The sequence below is a fragment of the Trichoplusia ni genome, chromosome 6 (assembly GCF_003590095.1).
Source record: "Trichoplusia ni isolate ovarian cell line Hi5 chromosome 6, tn1, whole genome shotgun sequence".
In the NCBI taxonomy this organism is placed as follows: domain Eukaryota; kingdom Metazoa; phylum Arthropoda; class Insecta; order Lepidoptera; family Noctuidae; genus Trichoplusia; species Trichoplusia ni.
Window position 1 is genome coordinate 13042955 of NC_039483.1, and position 12057 is coordinate 13055011.

Below are 12057 nucleotides of genomic sequence, written 5' to 3' on the forward strand. Positions count from 1 at the left end.
TTTTTGGTCACTTATTAAATATTATTATAAATAAAAAAATAATCAGGATAAAATAATTTTATTCTTAAAAATCATAATAACATGTCAGTAAATGTAGAATGATTGTGATAAAGATTATTTAAAAACATTACAACGTATAAATATATATTTTAGGATAACAGTAATAAATGTAGAAGATCTACTTTGCATTATGAGTGTATATATATTAATATTATTTAACTATGTACTTATATCCTTGTGTCTTGCAACTTATAAAAAAACCGCGAGTATTATAAAAGCGTTATTTAATTAGAAAACTGTGCGAGCACGCTAATATTCCAAGAGTATACTGTTAGATATTAAATCTTAGAGCTTTATAGTGATTATATTTAACTTAATTTATACATATATCAGATAATTAATATAAAATACAGTCAAATAAAACTATGAATATGACTAAAGAAATGAACACAATCGTAAAATCAAAACTTAAATTAATATACGAACTAAAAATTTAAAGCAAATACTAAAATACAAAATGACCAGAATAGAGAGCTTAAAATAATTAAAAATAAAATAAATTACATAACCGAATCATAGAAACAAGTTAATTGATAAATAATTTATTTAATAAATAGGTATAATTTTTAATTTCTATCTAGTTTTAATATTTATAATAGGTACATATAAGAGATATTATGATATAAATCGGATTTTATATTTTCGAGCAAAACAGACAAAATGTTTACGAGACCTGAAGTTTACTCCTTCAGTAATGTAATGAAGGAATTGTTCCGCCATTGCTCAGTACATTACGAAACGTTTATCATTCTTAGGCCTGAATTCCAACAATTATAATTGCCATATAGATAAAATATATACTTAAATATTCATAAATAAATAATAATAGATATTTTTTGCAATATTCGTAGAGGTTTTTGCATAGTAGAACATTTGTAGACTGAATTGTAATATTAATTTATTTATAAATATGTCTGGCATTTCGTTTGCAATGATTCGGTTTTCGTTTACACGTTCAATAAGGTATCATCATAAAGAGTCGTGTGTACGATGGCAAGACTTTATAGGTCGTCCGATCAAAGGGACGTTCACCCGATTGTAAATTACTTCATTACCAACAGACCTGTATACACATACAAAAGTTGGTTGTATTTGATTTCAGTAGAAATGTAAGATGTTTATTTAAATACAGTAGTGTGGTATTTGTAAATGCTATTGGAAAACCCGGTGGGTATTGTTTTATATAGCGTCTAGGGTGCTTTATGTTCAGCTTCTGTGTTAAGATGTTAGATTTAATTGAGCTGGAATAAGATTTTTTTAGTTCTGTTGCAGATTTTATTGATGTAAACTGGACTACAGTCTGCATTGGTAGCGTTGGTATTTTAGTCAGCATATTTACCGGACCAATGAGCGATCTATCAAATTGTTGAAGATTTTCTTTACTGATATACCCAGACCTTAAAACGAGATTGAATACAGATATTAAAAAAAAAAGATAAAAAGCGTTACCATACATTTAGAAATCTAAGATAGCCGGTTTAGTATCCCTCGCACATTTGATTAGCGAATACATAAGTTTGACGAATCCTGTGTCTTTGGGTTTTTCTAGACCACGCAGGAGTCTGTTCTTCATGACTGCTACGAATTCACGGTTGCTGAGCTGGCCGTCCACTGCAAAGGGTAACTTCATTAATTTTTGTACACGATTGAAGGAATATTGTTAGTATTATAGTAGATCATAAACTGATTCATCTATATGACTTCGGTACTACTAACATATACATTATACGTTTAAGAATATTTGAAAGATAATTAACTGTTATCTTACGGCTTATTATTACAGATGATAGTATTTATTTTTTATAAAATGGACTGTTATGATACTTTCTATGTATATTGAGTAACTAAGAATCTGTACATACACTGCACAATTTTACAACATATTTAATGTGAAACATCACAAATGAGACAAACTACGATGCCTCACCAATTTTCATCTTATTTGAAGTGTTAATATTACTTTAAAAATGGAAATTTATTTTTTTAATTAGTTCTGAAACACAGTATAATAGGGTATCTATATGATTTAGAAAATACCAATAAATATTAAATACGTATTGCAAATTTATATTCTAATTTATTAAACGTGGAAAGTATTATGGGGTAAAAAGCTAATAAGGTCACTTGCCAGTAAAAAGTGTATTTATAAGTGACATCACACGAGATTTTTTTAGTAAAATATCGAAACACAGTATACAGTATAAGAAACAAAAATTGCTTTGCTTTTTAAGCTCTGCCAATGCATAAAAACACGTATCCTAATGCAATAAAGATAACTCATTTTCGTATCGATGATTAGTTAATTACTCAAATAGCATACTTGTTTCAGTATTCTAAAGACAGATCGAAAGCTTATTCCAGTATTTTTGAAATATCGCATTGAATATTAAAGGTTCAAGGTAAATGCATGTATATATGCATTCTCCCTAACTATATAAACTAATTATATCGGTTCAATACATCGCGAGTGTTCATAGGTTTCGCCAAGCTAGTCTAGCATTCATTATTGTTACGTGATCTTACCAAGCAAAAGTAACTTCTCCTTACTACGGCAAACTGACTTAGACTTGGATTTGACAACATAAGAACATACACGATCATGTCACGCTTTCTTTACCCTTCCGCATGACTATGACTAAAAAAGCAGGTAATAAAATACGTACTATTCTCATCAAAAATAGTGAAGACGACGTTAATAACGTGCGGATCGAGGTCGACGTGAGCCACGGTCCTGGCGACGTGTCGCAGAGTGGGCTGGTCGATGGAAGCGCCCGCGATGTGGTAGAACGTCAGCGCCGTGTCCACGTCATTGATGTTGTTCAGAAAGTGGAAGAATTTCAGGTAGTCGTCCTTTGTTATGCCCACGCCGTGGTCGCGGAAACTAAAATGAAAATCGTAAAAAAAAGTAAAATGCTTTAGAAAAAGCGTAAAGCTGCTATGGATCCTTTTATACTGCGATATTAAATACAAAAAGTACGGTTGTTTAATATGAATGATTGTACTATTACTAAGAGTGTGGGAATTGATGTGACCAACACAGGATTCCGGCCATTGTATTTTGGTCTTAGGATTTAAATTTTGCTTGTTTGAATAGAATCATAGTCTAGAAGTAGTTTTTTGTCGCAACTTAAATAACAATCTGAAGATTTCTTACGTTTTCTTAACACGCTTAAGCATCCTGGCCTTTTTCTTGGCGGGGTAACCAGCATAGGCCAGCAACAGTTCAGCAAAATCGGCTTCGGTAATACGACCATTTTCGTCTGAAATTGAATTAAATAGTATTATAGTTATAATTCCTCTAGCAAATGTAAATATACAGTAAAGGAGAAAAAACTGTTGTTTTGTTGACCAAAACCTTCTGGGAGTTCTCGTATACTGTGTATCTACGATGTTTCAATTGTCATTCTTTCAGTAACTGAGGTATTCCATCGATGTGGTCGATGTGGATTTTTAATAAAAAATTTGTAAAATACGATAAAAATATGAACTAACCTGGTTGTTTTCGTTGGAACTCAAGTGACAATATTTCCCTTTGAAGTTGCTGCTGGAAGTCCAAGAACTTCTCGATTGTTAGTTTCTGGTTCAAATTCGGGCCAAAGAAGTAAGTTGTCAACGCTGAGTTGATACCCTGAAAGTTAATAATAATGAAATAAGTCAAAATTAGATTGCCTGAACATCTCTGACACATTAAATTACGGATTAATAGGGATGATGACTGGGTATAAAAAGAAAACATCTAATTAGTCCCTCAGTTAGATAATTGAAAAGAATTAGACACGTATTTTTTTCCTTTTGCAAAAAAACTAGAATTGACAAAGATTAACTGCTTTAAAGTTTAGGAGAGGGGGCTTGCGACGTAATGATATGGTAAAATTCATACTCAATCGTGACGAGACGCGTAAGTTTCATTCATTGTAATTTGGTAAATTTATGTTTGCGGGACAAATTAGAAAATACGTATTCATTATTATACAAATAACTACAAGACGGACACTGCAAAAAAAAATTGTCGTCATCCCTATTATACTTACATACACAAAAGGATATAAAAACACATGTTTCATGCGCATATATTATACACATGCCACAATACGCACTCCTTTTTTGGGACCTCATGTAAATGTGGTGTTCGATAATCAGTTTTTAAACTGAGAACTAACAAGGAAATTGCTTACCTTAAAGGTATTGCCAGTATTTGCGTGGTCTCGATGCCGGGATCCAATGCTGCTTTGCTGTCGAATAAGGGCTGCGACCTTCTCAAACTCCTCACAGTCCACGTCGCCATCTCCGTTCAGGTCAAACATACGGAACGCTATCTCAAAATGGCGACGGGATGCTGAAGAAAAATAATCATATTGATTACTTATCTATTAAACAAAAATCAGAACAGCATTTAACTACTTATAGAAAACTGCACGAAGCCCACGGGCTACAAATTGAAAATGAATCTCACGGGAAGGTAAAATCGGGACCAAACTATACTATGTGTTAATCCTGGTTAGGTATAAACCGTGTACCAAGTTTTTAATTTGCGAGGGATATTAAATCAAGCCATAGTGAAATAAGTAGAGCACACGAGGGTCGTATTCCAAAACGGTATGGATAAGGGTAGGCCTAGCCCGAGCAACAGGATAAAAGGAGGATAATAAACCGATATCAACAGGTGTCAGGACGCTATTATGGAATGAGGATTAGCGGTATAAGTAGGGTAAAGGGAAAAGGTTTTATTATTTTAATGAGGTGATAATCATATTTCTTTTTTATGACCGTGTTATTATTTACGTGTTTATAGTAACGAAACGTTACGTAATATTAAGAAATGAAGACGTCATACATTGACGTATAACGCGTGTATAGTTCTAGAAAGTAAACAATAAAGTCTATCCGTGTTAAAATGATTGATTAAATTAACGGCGTCTAAAAGCATGACGAAAGCATGCCTTGGTCTGCTGACGAGTGTTAAATACAAGGAAATCCTCATCTTATAGCCGATAACAGCTGATAAGTATTGTAAAAGTTTGATCAGATATATTTAAAATATCAATGACACAAGTATCGGTTTGCATCATAATATTATGATTGCATGATCTGCATATTTAAAATTTATTGAGATGTGTTGACATATAATTATTTTGTTTGAAATTCGTTGGTATAAATACAATTCTCAGCCCTTTGCAGATTAAAATGCTATCTCGAAGCAAGTGTTAAGCACTTCGAACATTTGTGTGTTAATGTGTGGTTTTGTGTAAGTATTATCATAAATGAAAATTAAAAGAAGAAAATCAACTGCAATCAATTATTCAATCATGGTGACCAGGTTTATTTTTCAGGTGGGTTTAACATTTATGGTGTCTTTTGTAAAATCATTAAAATCGTTTATTTTAAACGATCTAAGTGTTTGACTTGTAAGATGTCGATTTCATGTAGGTACCTTAAAAAAGTAACATGTATTATTTTCAATTAATTAATAATAAAACCGTTCGGTCTTCAAGAGTATTGAGCAAGCATGGTGCCAAATTGTGAGGCCTATCACATTTAGTTATGTAGCAAAACGGCATAAAATACATCAATATTTTACACTAAAACTTGTCAGCTCATAGGCAAAGTATGTTCTCTCTGTTTTTATAAATCTTTTCTTTAAGGCCTACATTTTTATTAATTTGCCCTATAGGTATCATAAAAGTGTATTCTTATCGTAACTACAAATATATATTCTCTATACATTCAGGTCAACCTAATAAAATCTTGTTTGATATCCATACGCAGATCAGTTCACAAATAAATTGTTTCCTGTGTCATAATCAAACTTATTCACGGTAGATATCAGAGTTGTGTTATTACATTTTCACTAACCATACCATTGCTATAACATTGTTTTCGGACGCCATTTTCAACAACTGATTACAATTTAATTAAAATCTAGCTTCAATAAGGACGGAAAATCATCAAATCAATAGCGGGCGAAGCAAGTCTAGCTTCATTATTGTATCCTTCTTCTACTACTAGAGGTTATAAAAGCCTATTTATGACCCAGATTGTGATTGTTACAATTTCCTATGTGCAACATTATTGGCATAATTTACGACTTATTTTATGGAAGTCCTAACAGATTCACACCGCGTGAGGTATGTCTGCTTGCCTTACCGCAGACTATTTTTGAGAGCTTAATTCTGCATAATGTAATCGAAACCGATAAAACGACGAGCTATTGCACTTTTTAAAGAATTATGTCAATCTGGTATTATGAAAGTTTATTTCGTATTCGTAATTCTGGTAAGTATTACTTACATCAATTTACAAAAGCATATATCCAACTACCAATAAATAGAATAACATGTGGAACAGGAACATTACAATTATCCAAAACATTGTTTTGATTTGGGAAATTCACAGTTTTATGATAGTAAACTCTGAACTGTGCACACTGTTGCGCGTTTGAATAGCCAGTGCCGAGATAAATGTTGCGCGCGTGGGAACAGAAAATCATTAGATTCGCTCATGCCCGGTGCGATCCCCCGCCTCCTTCGGATGCTGCGTATAGCTCCATTGGCTACTGAGTGTACAAACGGCCAAACAACACAGTCTTCTAAACCATGTTCAATTCTTATAAGTGATATATTCATGCAACGTAATATTATATTAAAAAGGGGTTTATTTATTTCTTGTTAAATTTTAACTGCACAACTACCCCATGACGCGGAAAAATGATATTCTCAGTGAAACGTTTTCGGGCCAGAATCAAAACAAAGGCATTTCAATATTTGCGATGTGGTGCAAAAACTGCGACCTTTTTGTTTTGGGCGACGCTTTACATGATTGTTATGAAAATGACGATATTAAAAAGCAATGTAAATACCCCGGTGAAGGACTGGGCGATAGTACCTGACAATTACACTAAATGGCTGGTACTGTGACATGTTTATATGAAGTGCTCTGTGTTGACAAGTGGTTGAATACCAAATTATACCTAACAGTTTTATTAATACAGTTACAGGGTCCAGTCATAGGGGACGATGAGCCAGAAATAACCGACAATAATGTCGATTGGTCAGAGCCAGACAACGCTACGGTCTCTGAACTGGATATGAGAGCAGCTAATGTGCATGCAGTGTGCAAAAAAAGGAATCTAGCTTCTCAGCCAATAAATAACAAAGAGTTCTTTGTGGATCATACTCATAGCCTTGTATGGTGCAATATTTTTAAAGCAGCTAGTTCTTCTTGGCTGTATAATTTTAACATTTTGGGTAAGAACCATTAGAATGCTTTTAAACGTAATTATATAAACACAAAGCATCATTTAATAGACTTATTTTTCAGGAGGATACGACAAAAAGTTTTTGACGAAAACTAGACAGACTCCTTTAATGTTAGCAAGAAAGAAATTTCCTCGCCCAAGTGTCGAGGAACTTAAAGACGCAGTAAATACTCCAGGAGTTGTGTCACTTTTGGTGGTCCGTGAGCCATTCGTCAGATTGTTATCAGCGTATCGTGATAAACTGGAGAACGTGACCCCTCCATATTACAGAAAATTGGCAAGATCAATTGTGGCAAAATATCGAGAAAAAGCCGTTGAGATTTTCGGACCGATAAAAAGTTTTGGGCCTACCTTTTATGAGTTCGTTTCATACTTGATCGATAAATACAAAGAAAATGACTTAACATTTGACGAACATTGGACTCCGTATTATAGGTTTTGCTCACCTTGTGCAGTGAATTTTAGTGTGATAGCGAAAGTGGAGACTTTGGCGAGAGATTCTATGTTTGTAATACAACAATTAGGGCTAGGGCACGTGTTAGATAGAAAGGTTCGTGATCGAAGGATGAGACTTCGTACTGTTATGAATAAATCTCGGGATGGGAAGAATACGACTGCGTTGTTAAAGTATTATTTTAGTCAATTGAATATAAAAATGCTAAACGATCTGTTAAAAATATATGGATTAGATTTTGAAATGTTTGGATATGATGCGAAAGTTTATGAACGTTATGTTAGAAAATAAAGTCTATCAAAATTATATTTGGTTTCATTTCGACCTTACACTGCGCTTAAATGTATATTTACAGCACTACTAGGAATCTTGTTTCCAAAAAATTGCACACATTGACGTAGGGAAGTAATAAAGAAATATATTAAATTAGCTGTGTTTGTAATAAATAAATATTCTTTCGTAAAATCTGTGGTAATTATCTAGTAATGATTTCTGTATTTATAAAAAACTTACTTGATAAAACTGTCAGAAGGAATATGTAGTCACTAAAGGTAATGAGTCCCGAGGAGCCGAGCTTATAGAAAATTGAGTCTTCATCGAGGTCCAAGTTGAGTCGTTGACTTATACTCTGCGTAAAAATACAGGGTTTTAGCGAAGGACATTATTATAAAGACAGTATATAAGCAATAAGTAGTATCTATCGAAACAAAACATTAATCTAGTAAACTATGGAAAAATAAGTATGTTAACTATTTAAATATATTTTTTAAATAAATATTTTCTGTTTACTAAATGTATAAAGTGTGTATTAAAAATAATACTACTCATATAAATATATTTAATATTCATCTAAGTGCAACTACTTCAAGTAAAATAATATTACAATGCAAAAAAGGTTGAATACAATAACAGCATGCTATGGAGAAATGGTTGAGAACGCAAGATTTGGCGGGATCTAAGACCCATAAACGCTTGAAGTAAACATATAAATCAGCGAGCAGGTCTGTAGCAGATTACTAAATTGTTTAAAAAGATTGTCCTAAAATCTATTGAAGTGTACTAGTCTATACTGAGGCACGAAGTAGCCAACGGCAATGACATGAACATTGACAGGGAAATAACCAAGTCAAAGATGTGCACTTGAAATTAAAAATCATTACAAAGTCGAGAGCAGTAGAGAAATAAGAAGAAGAGAGACAGTACCTCATTGATGTTCTGAAAAGACAAGAAAGTGATGTAAGTAGCTGAAGAGGTGGTGCTGACTGTGCAAAAGTATCCAATGACAATTTAGGTTGCTATGAAGCAATAAATATTCTAAATAACATCTGTGATTGAGTAATGTGTTCCTAAGAATTGGATAGATATGAAAACATTACTGTACAAAATATTAAGTGAAATACTTTTTGTAAACTTTCTTTATTCTTCTTGAAGAGTATCTGCTCCCTCTATAATAAAGAAACCTTCTGTTAAAGTGCTATTAATTTTTGCTTAAGATAATTGTACCATTATTTAGAAAATGAATTAGTATTTTTAAACACAAAGGAAGTATTTAAAATTGCTCTTCATAATGGAATCGTCATTGCACATAGCATTTGTACATAAATAGATTAATTATAATTTATTTTTATAGGAGTTAGGAAAGGCTTTAAAGATTAGTCATTTTGTCATGGGCGTTAATTACAATACTTTATTAAAGACATCAGGGTGCTACTCCAGGTTAAGTACTATATGGTACAGAATATTTTTAAATAGATGAATATTTACCTTTGGATCATATCTTCTGTATTGGTCCAACCCCAAACCTGTTAAAAAATAAATGAGTTAGGTATTTTAACAAAAATATTATTGACTTCTACTTGCCTTATTTTATATATCCTCAACTACTACTAGAAAGTACATATGTTATCCCAAGCAAATATTGTTTAGTCCATTCATACTTCATCTCATTTCAGCTTTAAATTTCATTACAAGTTATTATTTTTACTTATAACTAAAAAGGTTTAATGCAGTATTCTGTTTCTCATTTTACCATCTGGTTGTTTGACACCAGGAGTCATGGAGCGAAGGAAGTCATCAGGAGTCATGAATATATCGTGCTGATCATGATGCTGTGCCTGTAGTGTAGCAAAGTACCGAAATACCTTATCTGGGGTAGAGTACTGACGCATACGGTTCTCATACTCTATTATCTATCCAGCAGCGTCCAGGACAGGAAGATTTATTGAATAAATATTATAAAAACATAATAGTATTTATACAAGCACAGTATTAATTGAACTGTTAATCAACCAAAAATTAATTAGTAATAGTACAATCAGTTATTCCATTTTAGCAATACTTTAAGTCAGTATGTAAACATGAGTAATAATTATTAATTATATTTAGAAAATTAAATTCTGTTTAAATTACCTGTTACAGCTAGAATGATATTATGATCAATAAAATACTTGGTAAAAAATGAAACAAAAACAAATAAAAAAAAAAAGGAAATACCATCAGGCTGTTTCATGCCAGGAGTGATAGCTCGTAAAAAATCATCAGGAGTCATATAAATCTCTGTGTTTTCACCAAATGTCAGTTTAACTGTAGCAAAATATCTAAATATTTTGTCAGGGGTGGAATATGACCTCATACGGTTTTCATATTCAATTATCTGAATAAAATAAAAAAATAATTAAAAATGGTTCTAAAAATAAAAAACTGGTGAAAAATAATAGTATGAAAAGATACATTAAAACTACTGACCTTTCTGTCCCTGAATCCAACCTTTTCTTTTCGGTATCTTTTCTTTTTAGTGTCCACTTCACTTTCAGAATCAGACTCTGAAATTTCTTCAGCAGCATTTACAGATGGCAACAACTGATTTTTCACCCTGGTAAGAATTTAAATTGTATGGTTACTTTATTTTATTCATAATATACACAAATATACAATAGAACTAAAATTGAATTTCAAAATAATATTATGACCAATAATTTAAGTTTGGTATGAATGACTGAAACTAAAGATATTTAAGCAAATAAAGGATTTACATTAAGTAGCTCTTTCCTCTATCTTAACTTAAAGTAAAACGTGCAAAAAGTGAAGCAGTTTTTCTTACCAAAACTTGTATGATGCATAGCCTGCAGCTCCAAATAAGAGAGAAACGTACAAATATTTGTATGAATACCGCCTCTGATCATTACCAGCATAGTTTGTAGAAGAGGTATAGCTTTTGTTTTGGAAATCGACTGATGTTTTGGCTTTTACTGCAAGAAGTCTTGGTGCACTAATAGATGTTATTCTCCGTATAGCAGCGAGTTCAGCAGGAATCTTGTACAAATGCGAGCAAACACTATACATTTTGAGGATGTTAACTGTTTTAAAGCATAGATCACCAGTAGAAGGATTTTATAAATATTAAAAATAACTTTACACGAGCTGCAGCATTGCTCGACAATCTTGACATTAGAAATTTGACATTGACAATCAATGTCATTGGCACTTTTTTATTGTCACATGTGACCACAGATAACAATCTAAAGATGCATGTGACCACAGATAACAATCTAAAGATTGTTGTAACAGATCGCATTTGCAGTTGTATGTCATCATGTCATAAAATTATTGCGCCATTTTATCTAGCCCTCTTAAAGATGCGGCCGCTGGCTCTCGTTTCCAGCGACAAATATGGTCATATTTTGATGTTTAGTGACAAAGCTGAAAAGGTTGAGCATTGTCGCTGGGAAAAGATCGAGGGTGGTGCTGCAACGGTTTACAAATTAATTCCTGTAAATAATGGAATTAAACAAGGTAAGCCTTCTATTTCTTTGGCTTATATCACAGCCACGGGGTACGAATAAAGTTAGGAGATCAGCAACACAGGGTCACGTCTTCAATAGATTATCGCTGCAAACGAGCGACGAGCGACTGCATGAAGCCTCGACTTTTCGATTCGCGGGAAATTTAAAAATGAGGTCACGTGATCGGATTTATCGCTACAAACGCTCGTCAAGCGGCTGCAAGAGGCCGCACCTTAATGCTGCATATTTATTTATTTAATTTAGTGATACAGGTTATTGTTTAAAACAATTACCTATATGTTCTATGCCGTAGTTATAGTGATGGTGGTTTTCGTAAGTATTAACGACACAAAAAAATCTAAATTAAGCTTATTAAAACCTAATTTTAGAGATAACATGTAAAATTATGCTCAACTTTGGAGGTAAAACAAGCAGCATCTGAGGGTTTTTGCCGCGTACGTAATTTTTGTTCCCAGCAAATACGATTTTGGAAAGAGATAAAGATT

The 12057-nt window shown here is 32.7% G+C and overlaps 2 protein-coding genes across 12 annotated transcripts in view; one reads left to right on the forward strand and one right to left on the reverse strand.

Annotated features, from left to right (window-relative positions):
* Positions 1–8075, forward strand: part of LOC113495472 (carbohydrate sulfotransferase 11-like) — a 602728-nt gene extending 594653 nt beyond the window's left edge. For 3 of the 9 annotated variants that reach the window (XM_026874238.1, XM_026874239.1, XM_026874242.1), the window contains 2 exons: positions 7049–7304; positions 7378–8075. In XM_026874238.1, coding sequence (XP_026730039.1) covers positions 7049–7304; positions 7378–8060 — 939 coding nt within the window. In that variant the 3' untranslated portion in view covers positions 8061–8075. The other 6 variants (XM_026874243.1, XM_026874244.1, XM_026874245.1 and 3 more) reach the window with 6 other exon arrangements.
* On the reverse strand, positions 702–11233 carry LOC113495467 (calcium uptake protein 1 homolog, mitochondrial-like). 3 transcript variants are annotated; one of them, XM_026874219.1, is made up of 11 exons: positions 10870–11233; positions 10515–10641; positions 10263–10422; positions 9534–9571; positions 8973–8984; positions 8283–8397; positions 4236–4396; positions 3553–3688; positions 3215–3320; positions 2724–2941; positions 702–1671 (listed from the first exon to the last, which is right to left on the reverse strand). In XM_026874219.1, the coding sequence occupies exons 1-11, from the start codon at positions 11109–11111 to the stop codon at positions 1517–1519; spliced, it is 1470 nt and encodes a 489-aa protein (XP_026730020.1). In that variant the 5' UTR covers positions 11112–11233; the 3' UTR covers positions 702–1516. The 3 variants fall into 3 exon arrangements, with proteins under 3 accessions (XP_026730020.1, XP_026730019.1, XP_026730021.1); XM_026874218.1 differs by lacking the exon at positions 8973–8984 and adding an exon at positions 9170–9214; XM_026874220.1 differs by lacking the exon at positions 8973–8984.
* Between the last annotated feature and the right edge of the window lie 824 nt (positions 11234–12057).